The following is a 20,369-nucleotide window of genomic DNA, read 5'->3' as shown; positions in this document are numbered from 1 at the left end:
TCGGGCCTGGCTGTTGGAAGCTCAGGCCCTGCTGCGTCCGCCGCCTCTCGGAAGCGTTGGGACAGAAACGCGGCTCCCTCTCCGGCAGCGCTTATGGAGGATTTGCCCTTTAAGGAGGGCTGGCGCGCCTCTGTTCCCTCAGCCGCCCACCTTTACAGAGTTGGGCAATTTAATCTCATAGCCGAAGGGGTCCCGGTCTGTGAAGCCCGAACAACTCAGACGCGTTTCCCTGCAGATTGCTCTGATAACGGGCTGAGGTGGGAAGGGAGCTCACCGTGAGAGGATAATTGGTATAACACAGATTCAGGCATCAGTATGGGGCATTCAAAAGAGAAGCTGCTTTTTCCACCCCTCCTCGCCCCAAAACGTTGCACAAAATGTCTGCAAGCCTTAAAAGTTAATTCACAAACTGCTGGCTCTAAAGCTGACGCATCAATACTTGGGTGTTCTTAGTTTGTAATTCATCTTGGGTACACGCGTGTGAAACACAAATTATGCTTCCTATCCCCTCCGATGAATGAGGTAGAAGAGTTTGGATAGATTGTACTGCACGGTTTCTTTGGACAGTGACATCCAGAAGGCTCCAGGCAAAGGAGTGCAGTGCAGCAGCAGATCACTAAGCCAGAGGTATCCTAGGCTTTTTCTGAGGAGTCAGAATTAACCCTCAAAGCCCTGAGGTTTGCAGCTGGCCCTGCTATGAGAGGGGTCCCAAAGTAATCAGTGTAACAGTACCCTTTAGTAAAAGCAGTACTGGGAAAACTGCTATGAGCGGGTTCCCAAGGAAATCAGTGTAACAGTACTCTTTAGTAAAAGCAGTACTGGGAAAAAAAAAAACATTATGGAAAGAAACTCAGTATCACTGAGATCAAGCACCGGAATCAAAGTCTGTACTAATACAGAGAAAATCATTACTAAAATGGTTACATAGATGAAGAGCCATCCAACCCAGATACCTTGTTTTCACAGGGATGGGATATACTTCCACATAAATGCCTGAGCACAGAAGTAAGACAGTGCACATTTTATTGCAGATAGGTCACATTGTCATCAGTTAAATAAGGAAAAACAAGTAACTTCAGCCAGACAAATCACTTATTCATAAAAGTAGTCTTATTTAAGGTGTAACAAAATTTTCCTGATAAGATGGTCTGATTGACTGAAGCATATCCAGCTATTCTTTTTTTTTTTTTTACTGCACCAATAATCAGATTTTTTTAAAAAATGAAAACCTTTGGTAAAGTACAAACACAGTTTTAAGACAAACAGGATCAATGATCTATTCTTACTGTGCCAGTAAAAATAAGTACAGCTCTATAGCTGCTTTGATACCTAGAAAAAGTTTAATTAGAGTAAGTGAAAGAATTTTAAAATAAACTTTTAAAGCAAATCTAAAAGAAACTAAGTTCAATGTCCCAAAGATATTTAACAATGAGCAGAAGACTGGTTGTTCCACAGGTATTCTAAATTAGCAACAATGAATTAGTCCGCACATCCTTTTTCCAGCCATTACAGATTCCAAAATGGAATGTAATTTCTTCAAACCAAGACTTCTGAATTTTCATATCCATACAATATTTAAGAAATGTCTATTCCACCATATAAAAAAAGCTTTAATGTACTACAAAGTTAAAAACAAAGAGCAAATGACACAAGCTAAAAATAGAAAAATACATCGTAAAACATTTATATTTTGTTTCTTACACTGATCGAGATATAACAAAATATTTTGGATTAAATCACTTTCTTAGACTCATGGCATTTTCAGAAGCAGACAGGTAGTGACTCAACAGTCACTGGTCACCCAATAGCCAGCACCCAGTAAAGGTGTCTGACCATAACAAACATCCACTATATTTTAAGTTTCTAGAAATCCTGTGTAGACGTTAAGCTTTATTACTAGAACAGTCCAAAAATAACAGTTAGGTTTGAGAGTCAGTCAGCCTCCCCCTCCTGCTCTGTATGGCAATCAGCCAATCTTTTGTAAGGAAAGACCTTGTGGATTTAGGTGGCCCCAAAGGTACAAGGGATTGTGTCAGCTCTGAGGTGAAGGGGACAGTCCTAGCACACTCTTCCACTTCTGCTGCTTTCTTGCTTGCATCTTTAAAAATTCACGTGAACCACGATTTTGAAAAAAAAAAAAAAAAAGAGAGATGATGGGGAAAAAACCAAGAGGTATTATCTAATAAATATCGGAAAACAATACACCACCACACAGAGGCGCTGACCCCGCCGTGTCGGTGCCTCCACGCGTTCCCAGCGCTGGCCCGCAGGTGGCGACCGTGCCCCAGCAGTCACGGCTACATCCTACACACGGCCGCCTCGGGCCTCTAAAACCACTTATTTTTTTATATATAGAATCTACAGTTTCCTTTAGAAAATGTATTTGCAGCATCTCCCAAACGTTGTTACCACCAGAGTAGGAAACAGCTACTTTTATATAGAGCTCGTCTGGATTAGACATAAGGCTGAAAATATGGTGTAAACAAGTTAGCGGAAGGGCTGTGTGTAACAGTAGAAGATGGGATGGCTGTTAAGCAGCACTCCCTTTAAGCCAGTATTAGAAGAAAACCAGGTTCCACTTCAAATAGACATGTCTGTTACTATTAAAATCTAATTCATATACATGCACGTATTAATACATCCACCCATGTATTCAAACCCAAGTATTGTAGCATTGCCATGGGTAGGCTGTAAGACTGCTTAGATTTATACCAACTAAACCAAATTTGTGTTCTCACTTCAAGGCTGGGATATGAACCAGATTTTGCACTCTGGCTTTCTCCCGACAAATTTTGCAGTGCATGACAGTTTTATGTCTAACTCCAGATGCCACGTTTCCTAGAAAGCAACAATTTTCTGCACCCGTGAGGTCTATGAGAATATCAGCTCCCTGTTTTGTGCATAACATGTTGCACGAGTTAATTGTCCCAATTGGCACTTAAGACTGTAAGGAGAATTGCAGAAGTTGCTACTAAAGTGTAATGACTGTTCCATCCTCCTCGATACCTCCTCTGGGGATAACCAAACTGTGTCGGGGGTCAGTTTTTAAGGAACTGAGTAATTTGTGGATGTTGCCATTGCTTTCTCGGCCAGAGTTGTTGTTGAGCACCAGGTCCCTTTGAAGTCTGTGGCTAAGGCTGCTGCCATTGATTCGAGAGAGGCTACTGGAAGTAAGGCTGTGCAGTTTAGGAATGTGCTCTGGCTCCAGACCACCCTCAATGACAATGTCAGCCTCTTCATCACTCTCCATTTCATCAGGGTGGAAGTTCTGCAGCACATGGGATGTAGGCAAGCTGTGGTGACTCGCAGTGCTGTCTGTAGACTGGCCAGAGCTACCAGACATCCTACTGCTCCGAATAATATTGTTCCTCTGGTTTGCTGGCTTGACTGTGATAATAAGATTATGGCTGTTGGCAATCATCATGTCTGTGACTTGGTCAAGAGTCTTTCCTGCTACTTCAATGCCATTAACTTCCAGGACTTCATCATTCACAGCCAGCAAGCCTGTGCTCTCTGCTAAGCCACCAGGAACCATACGAGAGATGAAGATACCGGGTACTTTTTCCAGTCCATGAGGAGTAACTCTTACGCTGGTGCCATCGCGAATGTAAAATCCTAAGGGTTTCTCACACCCGTGTCGATACAGCCTCACTCTCCTGTGCGTTTCAGGAAGAATGTCCACATCAATTATGGAAGACACTGGTCTAAAATCATGAGGCATGCTAATGTTAATGTGAGGGCGCCGTCGGAGGTTGTCATTGCGGAGTGTCACCAGAGCCTTCTTCTTCCTCGATAGCGTGTTGGTCCCAAAATTGCTGTAGTCCACTTCATCTGAAAGAGAAGCAGTACCGATGTATATCAATCAAACAGAATAATTCAATCTGCAGGGCATTTTACACTTAAATTTGGTTCAGTGAAGGCACACTCTTAATAATATGGAAAAAAAACCAAATTAATTCTCCCACTTATTCTAACCTTTGTTTCATTTTATGTCCATCAGTACAACATTCAGAATGAATGAGTTGTTTATAATTACTACCCACACTTCCATGTTTTGGGGAAAAAACCCTTCTTTTTCTGAACTCCTGTTTCAGCTATGCAGTATGCAATTACTTCCTGCAGGCCTGATATACATCTTAGACATGAGACTGTATTTTCAGAGTTGGATTCTAATTTTACACATACATCTCAAGTGGGCAAGGAGCGTATTCCTAACCTGAAAGTCTGAATTAGGGTGCATTTTAATACTCAATACATAGCCTTAACTGATAGCAGGCCTTAGGTACAAACATGATAGAGTGCAAGAGAGTAGTTGGATACGTTTTTTGCCTAGCCTTTGTTAGTTAATATGCATCTCTTGGTACATCACTTTTCTCTTTGGAATATTTTACTTCATTTCAGCTGAACTTGACAGCAATAAAAAGTGCTAAAAGTGCCAGATAACAAAAGGTTCTGTGTAAGCAAGCAGCCTGGCAGAAAGAGATGCAGGGAGAAACTGCTCTGCTGCCTAGTCCGTATGCTAAACATCACAGAATGGGCATGGAGTCCTGCCCTTGAGAGGAAGATCCATGGGAAAGCTGCCTTTCTAGGGTCTGCAGTTTAAGGAAATGCTTAAATATTTTAGTCTCTGTAGCAGTTATTTCAAGGGCATTGCAAAGTAATCACTTTTAAATCATCCAAGTAAAAGAAGTTATTCCATATAAGCAGCTCATGTTGTGCTTTGCATAAAAAACACTTAAGACATGAAGTTGTTAGTGTACAAATTGCGTCACTGCATTTCCCATTAAAAATACTGTGCATAGTTTAAACATGAAACATGCACTAGCTGGAAAATTATTTCACGGGGAGTTTAGCATGATAACACTTTTCAGATAAACTAGCAGACTTCCAGTGTATTCTACTGTTGAAAACAAGCAGTATAATCCAAAAGTACATTTACAGAACTGCCACTAAGAATTTTTTTTCTCCAATAAATTAACCTTGCATAGGTTAGGGGAAAAACGCTGTTAGTAAAAACGAGCTTATAATTGCATTTCTATGGCTTGCAAGGTCTCATTTTCAAGTCTAATTTCAAGGCATATTATTGACAGACTTCACTTAAGTGACATTAAGTTACACTAATCAAAGGACACAAAAAAATGTGCTAAACAGCAACCTGATCAAACTGAGCCTCTTTGGAGCAGGGTGTTAGATTAGCTGGCCTCCAGAGGTCCCTTCCAAACTAATTTATTCTATGATCCTACACAGTTATTTGGGCTAGAAAAAGTCCTTTGAAGACTTCAGAAAGACTATTTCTGCATTCTCCTATAACTTATCTACATTGGCTATACTAACACTGAGGACATATAAGGCATCTAGAAGGTGGCGCCAAAGGAAAAGTTCCTGTGAAATAAAGATACTCCTTGAACAAATTTGTTGTGTTTAACTTCACATTTGCCTCTTCTCTCTCCTCCCAGGCTGTTCAGAGCTGTACCAATTACACAGGCCTTACTGTGTTATTTAGGTTGGTAAGGCACAGGACTGGAAGTCCTTAAAATCACTCAAATGCGAGAAGCTCCCAACTCGTTTCTGGAAGTGTATTCACAGCCAAGACAGTGGCTTTGTAGAGGGGGCACCTTCTCAAGTTCACTTGGTGAACAGTCAGTGCAGTGTCTACTCTTTTGAATGCACAAGCCAACTTCTGGAGCCAAAGCTAGGTATTATTCCTTTTCTTTCATCAAGAAGATCACCATCTACATATTCACCTAGTTCTGATGGATGATTCTGAAGGTTCACAACAAATACCTTTTCCTTGTAAAGTATGGGTCCATAAGAGATGCCTTTCATCACTACAGTCTCAAACGCTGTGCCCTGCTCACCCTCACAATTCACGGATAAATTTCTGTGACAGTCCTAAGAAAACAACTTGGGGATTCAGATTTAGAATCTAAGTTCTTCCTCACTTGAAACACAGCACTGTAAGAACAGCAGTGCTGTGCCTTAGAGTCCAAGAGAACCTTTATCCCAAAATTTCAGCTTAAGATGGCAATTAAAATTACATACACATTACAGGTCTATGTGTTTAAGACTGTCTCCTGCTGCACTGGCAAACCAAACTTAAACCAAAATCTGCATCCCTTAAAGATTCAGAAAAATAGACGGGCAAGTACAGTTCAGTGCACTGTAGGTAAAATGAGCATATGCCCTGGTTAGTCATCTGTCCCCTGAAAGCACTCAGGTAACTGTTATCTCCCTTCCTCTCTATGTTAGTATATTAATTACTTTAAGGCAAACTTGCTAAAGCTTTACCAAATAGTTCATCTGGGAATATTTGTTGATAACACTGTTTTCTTCCCCTTAAATTAACAACAATCCAGAGAGTTAATTCTCACATGCAAGTCTGTGATGATCAAGTAGTAATGTCACAGGAGAAGTATGATGATCCTCCTAAGACACACGGGTCATTTCTGAATCAGCTGTCTTGGGTTGGGCCAGCATCAGGGCAGTGGAACAAAAGAAGTAGTTGTTCTATGCCTGTGACCTCCTCACCTGTGCTCAGTCCAGTAACCTGCCTCCCCAGATGACTGCCAGCATTCCTAACCTCTGAACCAGCTTCAAGACAACCACCTCCTCTAAAACAAAAAGCCCATCTTACCACAAAAAATCCTATCTTTTTCCTCCAAACATGAACCAGGCAGAAGCAGGAATACATTACAAGTGATACAGGCTACCTTCAGTGTTGGACCACTGACCATTCTTGGATTTAGTATTACAGGGCTAGACCATGGTAAAAAATGAAATCCATGTCCCATTGATGACTGAAGTTTCTGTTTTTAAAACAAGGTCAAGCATTAGCTTCCAACACTGACTCTAAACAGGATTCCATACAAGGAAGATGAAGTCCTAATTTTAACAGGTAAAACCGCTAAAAGCTATTACAGGTTAGAGAAATGAGAGCTAATTTGAAGAGCTTTTAAGAAAAAATACTAATTAACTTTATTTTCCAGAAAAAGTTCAAGTACAGAATATATGCTCCTTAACAATACAGGGATTATTAGATTATGTGAATTCAAGATACCCTGCTCACTAGCAGTTATACTCAATTGGACATCACCTTAAAATAAAAAAAAAACAAAACAAAAAATCCTGCAGAACAAAACAGCTACCTCCTCGATGGTATTTAGAACCACTACTCTTGCTGTAGGAATAAAGCAAAGTATCTCTACTGAAGTTTAACATCAGCTGTTTCTGTAGCATCAGAAAGTCATTAATCCCTAGCACAGCAAAAAGAAAACTTCCTTCTTCACAAGGGAACTGGGACAGGTCAGACAATATCATTCACTTTTACCAGCTGTGGGGTGGCCACAACCAGTACTAAACTGCTCTGGTGGCATGTGTCAGACTGAACTGAAAACTGTATCATTGCATAATTTATGATGACTTTTAATGAAGGTCAGCAACTTCTTGTTAGGTTTTGAGTTTCTCACTGTATTGAATTTCAAGCAGGAATGCCACTTCAGCTAAAAGAATGGACTGTGCTTGATGCTGGGTCTCAGGCAAGACCAGTATATACCACATGGAACTAGGCAGAGCTCATTTTTCATGTTTCATTTGTTGCAATATCAAATTCTCCTTTTGTGGAGCAAAAGGCCTATAGAATTCTGCATGTGTACTACCTTGAGAAGTATCATCAAATGGGACATTTGAACAGTGCTTGAAGCCAAGTGTCATGTCTTCTTAAGTCTCAAATGAGGCCGGAATGAAATGTTACTTACATACAGGTGACAGAGGGAAAATTAACCTTTTAGGTCTTGAATACATCCCGGATTTCTCAGAATGGGGCAGATTACATGGACCGTTTTCATCTACAAGATGTAGTGCTTTCAGACAAAGATGTACTATGAACTGGCCAGATAATCCTGCATAGCCACTAAATTTTGAGACTTAGACATGAATTTTACTTGTGCCCATAATTTACTTCCCACTGAAAACACTATTCCCGTAAAAGAGATGAAGAACACAATTTACCACAGTTGGAGAAGGACTCCTCAGATTTTCCGTTCTCTCTTACTTGAACTTGCAACCCAAAGCTACACAAAAAATACCTCAAACTCTTCTGCAGACACTGAATATTATTGCCACTCTTTTCCCCAAAAAGCTTCAGCTTTCAGTAAGTTTTAAGAAACATTTTATTATCTAGCATGAGTTGCATAGAATCATAGAATCAACCAGGTTGGAAAAGACCTCCGAGATCATCAAGTCCAATCCTTGAACATAAAACCTTGAGTATTTTGGCTGCATCCTTTCAGTTAATATGTGCTTGGTGGTAGGTGTTTTTTTTTTTTAATAGCCTTGTCACTACCTGCTTACCCATAAGGACCTCTCTGTTAGAGACGATATACGCTACAGATCTAAAGACCTCTTCACATAGGAAGCTCACCTATGTTCACTTTCTTGACAACAGTGGTGGTGGTTAAAAACATACCTGTAAATTCACAGACGGTAACATCTCTGAGTTACTCTTCTAACAATTCTGTAGTCAGCCTGTGACTTCATGGAAGACATTACACCTTCCTGGTGGGCACCATGAATCCTATGGTCTATCTGGATTTCAGCAAAACCTTTGACACCGTCTCCCACAGCATTCTCCTGAAAAAGCTGGCAGCTTGGACAGGGGCACTCTCTGCTGGGTTAAGAACTGGCCAGATGGCCAGGCCCAGAGAGTGGTGGTGAATGGTGCTGCATCCAGTTGGCAGCTGGTCACTAGTGGTGTCCCCCAGGGATCAGTGTTGGGCCCAGTTCTATTTAATACCTTTACTAATGATCTGGATGAGGGGACTGAGTGTACCATTAGCAAATGTGCAGATGACACTAAGCTGGGGGGAAGTGTTGATCAGCTGGAAGGCAGGAGGGCTCTGCAGAGGGACCTGGGCAAGCTGGAGAGATGGTCTGATTCCAACGGGATGAGGTTCAACAAGGCCAAGTGCCGGGTCCTGCACTTTGGCCACAACAACCCCATGCAGCGCTACAGGCTGGGGACAGAGTGGCTGGAGAGCAGCCAGGCAGAAAGGGACCTGGGAGTCTGGATTGACAGGAGGCTGAACATGAGCCAGCAGTGTGCCCAGGTGGCCAAGAAAGCCAATGGCATCCTGTCCTGTATCAGGACAAGTGTGGCCAGCAGGACCAGAGAAGTGATTCTTCCCCTGTACTCAGCATTGGTGAGGCCACACCTCGAGTACTCTGTCCAGTTCTGGAAGGATGTCAAGGTGCTGGAGCAGGTCCAGAGAAGAGCAATGAGGCTGGGGAAGGGACTTGAACACTGGTCCTATGAGGAGAGGCTGAGGGAGCTGGGATTGTTTAGCCTTGAGAAGAGGAGGCCCAGGGGAGACCTCATCACTCTACAACTACCTGAAAGGAGGTTGTAGCCAGGTGGGCATCGATCTCTTCCGAAGCAACCAGCAGTAGGACAAGAGGGCATGATCTTAAGCTCTGCCAAGGGAAGTTTAGGCTGGATATTAGGAAGAAATTTTTTACGGAGAGAGTAATCAGACATTGGAATGGGCTGTCCAGAGAGGTGATGGATTCACCATCCCTGGAGGTTTTCAAGATGAGACTGGACGTGGCACTTAGTGCCATGGTCTAGTAACCACGGTGGTGTTGGATCAAGGGTTGGACTTGATGATCTTGGAGGTCTTTTCCAACCCAGTTGATTCTTTGATTCTATCATTAAGTCATACAGGACGTAACAGGAGAGCATAGTTTAAGGGCTATTTATAAGGGAAAGAAAACTGGTTAGAGCATTTGGTTGTAGCCAAGAGAGTATTGTATTTCTTTAATTTACATGAAACAAGAAATTATAGACCTTCTGAAAAAAACAACAGGAGCACCACTCCCACTGCTTGGACAGCTGCTTTTCATAGGAACTGCCTGCCAGATAAAATACCAAAGCTTAGCCAGATAAGATTGTATAAACAAACTGAATTCCACAGAGAAGCAGACTATCAGGCTCCTATAGGAACAGTTCACTTCAGACTCTACATTTTCAGTGTACATGCGCTCATGGCTTATTATTTCCTCTGGGAACTGTGGAACATTAGTTGACAGTTCTGGAAAGTACTTCAAAGACAAAATTACTTCCACTAGGGAGAGCAGCACTTCAGGCAGCTTGGGAAGGAGGCCAATGAGTCATTAATAGTGAAGGGTAACCCCTCCATCCAACAGATCTCCATTACTGAACATTCAAATTAGCAGCAGTCAAAACTGTTTCAAGGGAACGTGTCATGTTTAACCCTTCTACCATTCTGTGTCCCAGCTACAAAACACTGTCTGTGTTTGACACAAATTGCAATCAGTGTCTATCTTCTCAGAAAGATCAACACCAGAAGCATTTGTGAAAACAATGAGACAACAAATAAGCTGGCAGACTCTCATTTATGACCTATAAAGCTGACCACATGCAAAGGGATTTAAGAGGAAACAGATATGAAGTGAACTTTGACTTGGGGGGAGGATCAGTGGCAATACTGCTCATCAAGGAGTATTTAATAACGGGAAAAATAAGGTTATCTGAATGCTAACATTGCATTCTATATGTTGCAGGAATATTAAAAAAAAATCCAGTAATCACTGCTGCCAGCAACCTCTGGGTGAACCAACCCAAAAAACACACTGTAGGTAAAGTAGTTGTAGCTGCTATTCCATCAAAAGTGAAGTAATGTATCCCACACAAGCACAGACCCACACACAGCACTTACTCCTTTCTCTCCCTTCATATCACTGTATCACAAGAAACTGGAAACAATCTCATCAACATTAAGACTACTTAAATGTTATGGTTTATCTATAACATTTAACAGGGCTTTGGAAGCACAAACTAGGCCTAGTAAACTACAGTTTTGCCAAAGGCAACCTTCCTTCTACAATGGTTCAGTACTAAAGATATTAATTTGCCTTCCTACTTAGGAAGTGTTCATTCATAGGTTAGGACTAAAATCTAATACAAATGTGTAACATTACATACATGGGTAACACAAATGTATTTCCAACATTAACATCTCTACTTCCAACACTTATAAATTTAAAATAGCCTACCTTCTTTCAAGAAAGTGAATGTTATTTTTTAATTTGGTTTAGCATGTTACAGCAAGCAAAACTTGAATTGCATTAGCCTCAGGCTCTTTATGGTGTCAGACATGTATAAAAAATATTTTTCTGCCAGTTACCTTGAGGATGGAGACAATCAATTCCTTGGGACTTAAGTCTACGTTGCTGGTGTGGCCTCCTGCACTTCTCACTGTTTGTCATCAGAGGCCACTGTTCCCTTGCTGAACCCTCTTCCCTTCCCAGCAGCAGGCCTTTTGTTTCTGACTCACAGCACTGCTGCAATGGAGCAAAAGTTGTTGCTGGACCTCCAAGTTTGCCCCATAAAAGAGTGAGGCCTTTGGAGGAGAAGGGTGCTACCAAATATAAGTAAGCACTCAGGCCTGTACCTCCCAAAGTTATCCTTGCCCTCAGAAATATCCAAATCCAGCTCCCCAAACTAGCCATACGCTAAATATAGGACTCCATCCACACTTTCACCTGTAAAATTTGGTGTTTCCCAGGATTGTCAGGGGTTTTTTCCTCTAGGTTTCATATGTGACTTCTACCCTAAAACATGACAGAAACAGCCCTTCTCCCCTTGTTTTTTTTCCACAAACCACGTTATGCCAAGGTTGCGTTTTTGCAGCACTAGAAAATTGTAGGGTTTGAGCTTTGGCTTCGTTGCTGTTTTGCTTGGGTTTTTTAAAGTATTAGTTAATCTTCTCATTTCCTGCAGTAGGTCAGTAGGAAGTTGGGAAAAGTCATGTTTTTCTTCCACATCTCAGCCATCAATCATTATTATGTTCATCCCAAGGTCACAGGTGCTGCTCTGGAGGTTTTATTGGTGAGATGGTTTCCCAGGCCAGTCAGCACTGACCGGACACCCAGCAGCAGTAGTGGGTTGGTGATGCATGCAGAGAGCAATAGCATCACCTGTAAGCAGCTCTCCTGATGGCCAGAGCCTGACAAAGAAATCTATATGTACACAACAACTCCTAGCAACCATCAAAAACTGTGTTCACTCAGCCAATGGTATCAAAATGGGAGGGCTATCAATCCTAATCAAAGATGCCTAAGGAGAAAAAAAAAAAATCACCCCCAAACCCACCACTCTCCAACCTACAGTTTCTTGCAATCTCTACAAGTCATGATTATAAACTTTAAGATTTAAAGTTATTAAAAAGCAACCCATTAATTATTCTGTTTCACCCACTCCATTTTTGACCTGGAACAAACACGCTCTTCTATTCACTCAGAAGATCAAGCAGTTGAAGGGAGCAGTAACAGCAATAACTCTTATTATGCACTGCAGTTACAATAAAAATCCTATTAAATGACACAAAAAGTGATAGATTTTATAAAGTGAGTATTGAATATAACTGTTTCCAAACTGGTAGCAGAAAATAGTTACTTTTTCCACAAATCTAAAGTGTGGAAGGCATGAAATGTAAACAGAGTTTACAGATTGAACCAAAGAGCAAGTTCAGGAGAATACCATTCTGTTTTTCGTAACTGCAGTATTTGAAAAAAAAATCACAAGTAATGAAAAAAATTCACCTCAGGATCATATGCATTCAGAATATGAATTTTACACCTCTGACAAGAAACAAAATTTTTGTCTCATACTAGTCTCAGAAGAAGCTGCAAATGAAGCTTGGAAAGGCAGCACAACATCAGGCAACATAAAATAAAGGCAGTGTGTTTGTATGACAAGAGTATTTACACAGCCATGGGTGAAAGGAGAAGGTTTTGAAGAGCTGCAGTACTGAAACTGATCAGAACCATCATCCTATAGATGATAGGATATTAAAACACAGCCATTTCCTCTGTTCAGAAGTAAGGTCAGCAGCACTGAAGGCCATTTCAACAGCTAGCAGAGGTGAGCTGTGCCAGGAAGGCAGAACCTGTACTACCCAGTTAACACAGTTAAGACTGTAGCTCACCCAAGGGAATCTGAATCTAGCCTGGTATTTCACACTCCCTTCTGCTCCTTTCTGCCACATACCCTCGCCTTCTCTGCCAGATGCTCTCCTCCTCTCCAGTCTAGAGTGATGAACCCTCCTTAGCTAAAAGAAAAACTGGCAGTTATCAAGAATCTTCTATTACCGTGTGGTCAGGTTAATCGTATTTCTGTAGCATGCAGGCAGTTTTTCAGCTTGGAAGGAAAAGATATCCCAGAGCTGGGAGCACTAGTAGCTTATTCAGAGGTGACAAATGAGACATTGAACTGCTACAAACATTAAATCTGTGAGATACAAGACTACTATGAAGAAAGACTGTTTTTTGTTCTGAAGTAATTCTTTCTCATGCATTCTTTTGCTGAGTAACACCTTATTCATCCCAAGCTAGTTCAGACAAGCAAGCTAGGAAGTGTCTTATTCTTCTAAATTCCCAGTAAAAATAACTAAAAGAAAAAAAGAAATCCCCAAACTGTGGAGAAGTTCATATTAATGAAGATTTAAGTCTCAAAGAAATAAATGGTGATCTCTTCCACATTATCTTGGATTGTTCTGAAGTTCCTACCAGACCTTCTCAGAGAAAGATGTGTTTTTAAGCAGTTAAAATTCTTTTAGGTTTTGTTTTCTCTCTTCAAAAAAAAGGATGCAATAATGTTTTTATAGCTTCACTGTTGTGGTGTGATAATACCACTTACATCCTGCAAAGTGGGGGGAGGGAGAGAAAAACATTTGCAGTGCTTTACAAAGCACTTTTCTGGTTCCTGCCTCCAACCCAGCTGATGGTAAACAAAATCCAGATTCTGCCTCTTATCATGGAATTAAAAAGGTTTCACAACAAGTGTGGCATAAGAAATTAATTACAACACTTGTCTTTCAAGTCCCGACCTCTGGGAGTCTCCCAAGCTTTGTTGGCTGGAGTCAGATTAGTCATAAGATAAACACCCCTGTGGGCCAGCCCTGTGAAGGGCTCACACAGCTGCTCCCTCCCCTCATCAGCCCCACACAGCCGCTGCCCCGGATGCCCCGGCCTTACGGCACTGACAGGCTCTTGCCTACACCTGTGGCCTCCCGGATGCATCAGGATGCCCTCCTGGCTGATGGGACTGCAGAGCTATGGGAATCCCAGACAGTTTATCTCCTGTGTTCAGATGGGACAGGAACAGGTGGCACTGCCCCTGCAGAGACATGTTTTTCAGTCCCCTGTTCCCTAGGCTGGAGCAGGCCAGGGCGGGCAGGAGCAAGCCCATGGGCAGAAGGAGAAGGAGCAGCACCAAGCCCTGGCAGAAGCAGGACTGAGCCAGTCATCATCCTCATCAATGGCCAATGCAACCCCGTGCGTCAGACATGGTGACGATGGCACTGGAAAGGAGCACCAAGAATTAATGCAAAATTAAGGGCCCCTCAAGTGGCAGGGGACAAGGGAGGAGCAACCTTGAAGAGTTGCTGGTACCAAGCAGAAAAGCTGCAAACACGTATTATATAAATCTATTTAATGTTCTGTTTCCTAATGCAGAGGAGAAGCAAGGTCAAGAACCCAATCTATTACAATTCAAACTGCATCTGTAACGCTTCCCCAAGTTGCCGGCACTCTTCCTCCTTCAGAGGACATGACAGCTCACCTCACAAATGGAAATCATTGCTGCTTCTAGATATAAACAAAGCAAAAGCCAGGAAGCCCTCTTTCATGATGACAGGTTGCAAAACAGTAAAACTGCCTGTGGAGTGCAAAGTAAAACTTTTTCCCAAATAATCACTAGGGCAGAAGAAAATGCTACTTTTCTTGAGAGCCCAGTCGCTCTGGCAGAGGCCCAGCCTTTGCCAGTCAGTGTAGAGCTGATCTATGATACAGAGAGTGGCCAGAAAGAACTCCCCACTAAGGGAATAAAATGCCAACCTCATCCCTAATGCACAGCTGCCCCCAGCTGAATGCTGCTGCTGGTGTATCCCGAGTCCCTTCCCACAGGCTAAGGAAGGGCTGAAAAAAGTCAGTCTGAGGAGGGCTGCCTGTCTGATATTTGCCCATGCACAGCTTCCCTACAGAGCCAAGCACATGTTGGACATTTCTGTGGAGGAAGAAGCTCCACAATACACCTTTTTATTCAGCACAACAGTCAATATTTACATAATAAAACTGTATCTCACAGGTTCTCAGTGTGACATTTAGCATAATCCCTGTGGTCTTCACAAACATACACACGTGTTGCACATTACTTTGTGGTACCCTTAACCCCTGCTGCAATGTTGGCCCTTACCCGGGCTAGAGCAGCAAATTACTCTCCTTATTTCCTTTGCTGCCATAACCATGAAGCAAGAGGGTTAGAGCAATGTCCCCACCCCTCTTCCTCAAAACAGAAATGAAGCCTTGCCCAACAGACACTACCTTGGCTTCTACAGCTGAGAACAAAATAGTTTTTTACTTTTAACATTAGACTAGCAATATCTTTTCCTGGCCATCATCAGAAAGCAAGAGGCACTTAACTCTCATCCCTCTTCTGTCAGTAAAAACTACATGTTTTACTTAAAAGCAGATTAAAGGATCATGGCGAGTCTGGCAGAAGGATCAGCTATGTAGACTTACTGGCTAAATGATTTCCCCAACATTATTTTTATAATGCTGTATTCCTTTCTCCATCACTGGCTAGGGCTTCATGCTCAATTAGGTACACAAACTAATTAAAGGCTGCAGCTTGGGCAAACTTTGCACCTGAGGTGACTCCTCAAGAACTGTCAATATTTGCAGCACCTGCATACTTGAGGAGTCTAGCCCTCAGATGACCATTAACAGGACTGTGAAGCTTTTTTCCTAGAATATCAAGTAGCGATCTGCAATACTGAAAAATAAACAGGCCAAAAAAACCCCCAAATACACCACCAATGTTTTACACCGCTTAAAAAGCCTGGCTTTTTTCTTCAAGCAACTTTTGAGATGCTCCATCATTATGTGAGTGTGGTAAGCTAGTGGAGGGTGTACTTTCTTTTTAAAAAGTGTTTCTCCCTATGAGCACATGATACAAACAAGGGAGTGGCAGACAGGAAGTGATTATTCAGAAATTATAGAATTAGATCAGGTTCCACGATATCAGAACAAAACATGACACATGGCAAGTGAAGCTGACATTTACTGGTTCAAATGTAAAAACCTTTTCTTTATTTACTAAACCTACTTCAGGCCTCATGTAAGCATTTTGTCTCCTTAACTAGTATCAGTGTTGGCAGCTACAAGCATCGATATTGCCTCCTGGGGAGCACAATTTACTCCATGTATTTCACCAGCAAAGTTATACCAAACACTTCAGTACAGACCTCAATCTTTTACCCAAACAAGTTTTTTTGAAAGAAAACATAGCTCTGCCAGTAATAGCAGCAAGCAATGGCACTGCTGCTCATGGTTTGACTGACACGGCTGCTCCTGAAATGCTAAACACAGGCAATGTTCAAGTTCAGACCTCATCTCTGTTACTAGCAAACTCCTGTCACAATGAGCGGAGGTTCCCAATGCCACGCTCGGGTACACCCACTATTCATGCCACTGGGAATTCCCTTCATGATCTCAGTTTTCCTGTTACTCAAGAGATAACACTGAGTCATCACCACATTTGCCTGTTAAGTGACATTATTGAAGGGTAGGGGCAGACAGCTATCTCAGAGAACATACAGGCTTCACAGCCTGATCCCTGCTCTGAGTGAAGTGCACAAACTGTGCTGGGACATGGCTTTTACTGTACCTGGAAAAATTAAGCTGTGGCCAGAACTTACTGCTGTGCAACTCCTTAGTGTGCACCGACTGATTTACTACCATTATAAGTTCCAGAAAACGCACCTTAAAGAAAAGTGTCCCACACAAGAGAGCTAATTACATAAAGTCCTTTTCATCTGTGAATCCTGAAGTGCTAAAAATAAAAATTTACTGTTCATGAGAGACTAAGCTCCCATAAGAATAGTTAAGCTAAAAACCTGGAGAATACATCAGAGATTATGCAAAACCCAGCAGCTTTAAAGGAAGGAGGAGGGATTTGCAGGGTTCAAAGGCAGGAAAAACAGATGCCGTATGTTAGGACTAATTTTCATTACACTGCATAGCTTGTTTCCAAGAATGCTTTCAACAGAAGCATCCTCCCAATACAACAGGCAAGTGCTCCTTAAGCTGATGCCGGACAAGCTTCAGTACAAGCTACATCAGAGCCCAGAGAGAGTGGACTGCTACAAGTAACCTCCGTTCACCACTTCTTTTGTCTTCTTGTGAGACCTTTCACTACCTCGAGTCCCTCATGGGGTTCTACTGTAAGCAGCCAGTTCACATCGTCACCCCCTGTATGAAACAAGAAAGAATTAAAAACACCTTCTGCTTTCTTTAGACAAAAGCCCAGTGTCCCAGTTTCCATGTCTTTCCTCACCTTACTCTCTTAAATTGCTAGACAGCATCAGGAATTGGCAAGATCTCTAATAATAATATCAGTCAGCATTACTAAATCCATACTAAATTCCCACAACAGAAGCCAAATAGTGACCAAGACAAGAATTTTTATTTGATGATGTGTTCCAACTTCAGAAAAAAACTGTTCCAAGGACACGAAAAGTGAAGACAAATAGCCATATAAAACAAAAACAATGGCTCAGAAGTTGATGCGACTAATATGTCTTCTTGCTAAGATGCTCTTGGGAGGGATATAAACACTCAGCACTAAGTTGTACTGTATTTTAACATGTACTCATTAACATAGTAGCTAATCAAACACCTTATTTAAAGTCTTCCAGCTTAACAAAGTTTTGCAGCTGCAGTGTAGAGATCAGCATTAAGAACAAACAACTCACTCTCAGGGGTAAAGAAGTTTGCTTTGTGCTTATGTTAAGTGTTACAGATATGTCTATAGGTGGCCAAGAACCCAAAGTGTAAAACCTTTGTGTTTAGTACAGCATCAGCACAGGGAACCTCCTGCAGAAACTGAAAAGGTCCCAACGCTTCCTCCCATGCTGAAGGATAGATACAGAGCATCAAAGGAGACAAGCTAAACAAGTTTCAAAGTTAATGACACCTGCCCTTAGCTTAGCAGCTAACACCACATTAATCCAGGGAGCTGCAGTGAGGAGAAAAAAAAATAGAGAGGTAGAAATTTTTCTTTCTGGGCTTTTCCTTACCCATCCACATTGTATTTATCTACTCAGCTTCAATTTTTCCTTCTGCATGGATGCAATTTAACATCCAGATCACCACGCTAAAACTCTGGACAAGACAGCTCATCTTGCCTTTGTATCAGTTCATTTCACACAAGTCAGGCCTTCAATCATGGCAAATCAAGATATGTTAGTTGGAAGGAATCACCTTGAACCTTTAGTGTCCCTCTTTTAATACACAGATACAGGTCTGAAAGTTTAAGAAAAAAATGGGGAAAAACAAAAGGCTGTAGCTATGAATCACCTGCTTGTCTGAGAAAGAAAGAGATCTGGAAAATCCTGATACTAAGAGTACCTGAAGTATACTGAAAGACTGGCGAGGCATTCAAGACGCACTAGGCATCATAGATATCAAAAAGCCAGTTCATAGAACACAAATTTGTAACACAAATTTCTCTGGGAAAGCACCACTGTCCTGTTTGGTTTTATGCCTCTCATGTCAGATCAGTCAAAGGCCAACGTAAAGTTAACATGCCAGATTTCACATCATCTGCTCGCCCAAACAGCTGAGAACACTGTTTTAGCTGAGCTCTGCTCTTTTGCTCACTTTGGATTATCGTGCTAATTAAAAAGTCTTGCTCTTGTGTTACACAGCCCACAGGAAGTGAGGAGGAGATTCCTAGCTTCATAATCATGATAGCCAATAGCTCCCAGCACTCTCACCACTGGTACGTGGAGTGCCAGGGTTGTGCTGTCAGCTTGACAGGCTGTGGGAGGATGCTGTGTAGGAGACTCGTCACATTATGCAGAGTCAGCCCGAGCTCCTTCACAGTGGGAGCTTTCTGCTGAAGTGCAACATAAGAACCTCCCTAAAACTACAAGACTGTCTAACCAAACTTCCCAAACAGAGAGCCAGCCCCACGAAAATCCACTCGATAAACGAAAGGTAGTTGCTGGCTAGGGAGTTACTGGATATAGTGTCCCCTTTGGGCTCACCCCAAACCCTGCCTAACAAGTGAAAAATATTACTATTGTCACCTCCAAGCTTAGACTTAAGAATTTCCATCTTGGAAGCGCTACAAGGAGTGAGTCATTCTGTATACCTTGGCACTGATTTGCAGGCCAACAGGGAATATCCAGAGGGAACTAATGTCACCAATTGGTAAGGCAGTAGCTATGTTTACCAGTTTAAACAAGCTTGTGTCTCAGTACTTCTAGTTAGGCATGGCCAACAGTGAATCTCCAATTCACAAGTCATAAAACTTTCAGTTCAGAAGTAATTCACAACTTCATATGACTGCAAATTAGAGATGTTCAGAAGTTATCACAATCACTGAAGAAAAACACTAGCTATTAGAATCACACTAAGTGGCGAATTCTTTTGAATACCTGTGTTGTTCCGGCCTGATGTCTGTAAAGTCTTTAGCAGAGTGGGAGGTTCAGATACTTGAAGTACATTTGGTGTGAGGCCAGAGCAGCTGCCACCTTGCCCTCTCTCTGGGAAGCAGGAGGAAGCCTTCACAAACAGGAGCCAGGTGTGGTGGCACCGGGCACCCACAGGACAGTAACCAGAGTAGCTCAGCAAAGATAGGAACAAGGTGGGGAGCTATCAGTCTGAGTGATTTTGACAGCCTCAGGAAGGTTTAGCTTTCATCAGCTAGAGCTGACCATCATCAAGAATTTACAAGGTGTGAGCAAGCTGGCTAGGAAAAAAAAAAACAAACAAAAGAAACCCCACCCAAACCCATTTTGTAGTGGTCAAACTGAATTTTGATGGAGTTATCAATAAAAGAGATGAATAATTAGAGAAAACTGCTTATGTACCAAATGAGATGCTTAATACTGTACAAGGTGGCATCTATTCACTAGCTAAAGCTAAGAAGAAACAGGAATTAAGGGCTCTCAACACATCTGTTTAGTACATAACTTCTAGCAATGTACACCCATGCTACCTGTCTGATAGCAGTGCTAAAGGTACACGGAACTGCTCTTAAGGAAGTCTTCCTTCCTCCAAATAAACTCTTCATGTGACTTACATTGTGACCTAAAAGGATACTTCTAAAAAGGACTAATGGAGATGCAGCGACTGCACCTTTCAAGCAGAGAGTGATGAGACGAGCACAGAGCCAAGCCCATGGCATGGCAGAGTTAGGATGAATATCAGACCAAAGGCTTCATAGGAAGCTCTGAGAATACCACTAGGCAGTCACTTGAAAGTGTATTAATGGAGCAAGACCC

At 42.0% G+C, this 20,369-nt stretch overlaps 1 protein-coding gene across 1 annotated transcript in view; it reads right to left on the bottom strand.

Annotated features, from left to right (window-relative positions):
- Window positions 1–1,003: 1,003 nt before the first annotated feature.
- The window catches only part of PARD6G (par-6 family cell polarity regulator gamma), a 66,330-nt gene continuing 46,964 nt past the window's right edge, over window positions 1,004–20,369 (bottom strand). Inside the window, exon 3 of the mRNA XM_032713366.1 lies at window positions 1,004–3,831. Within this exon, the coding sequence (XP_032569257.1) occupies window positions 2,972–3,831 (860 nt within the window). The 3' untranslated portion in view covers window positions 1,004–2,971. The remainder of the gene's footprint in view (window positions 3,832–20,369) is intronic.

Source organism: Chiroxiphia lanceolata, chromosome 1, assembly GCF_009829145.1.
Source record: "Chiroxiphia lanceolata isolate bChiLan1 chromosome 1, bChiLan1.pri, whole genome shotgun sequence".
NCBI classification, from domain to species: domain Eukaryota; kingdom Metazoa; phylum Chordata; class Aves; order Passeriformes; family Pipridae; genus Chiroxiphia; species Chiroxiphia lanceolata.
This window is presented reverse-complemented; position numbering and strand designations above follow the sequence as displayed.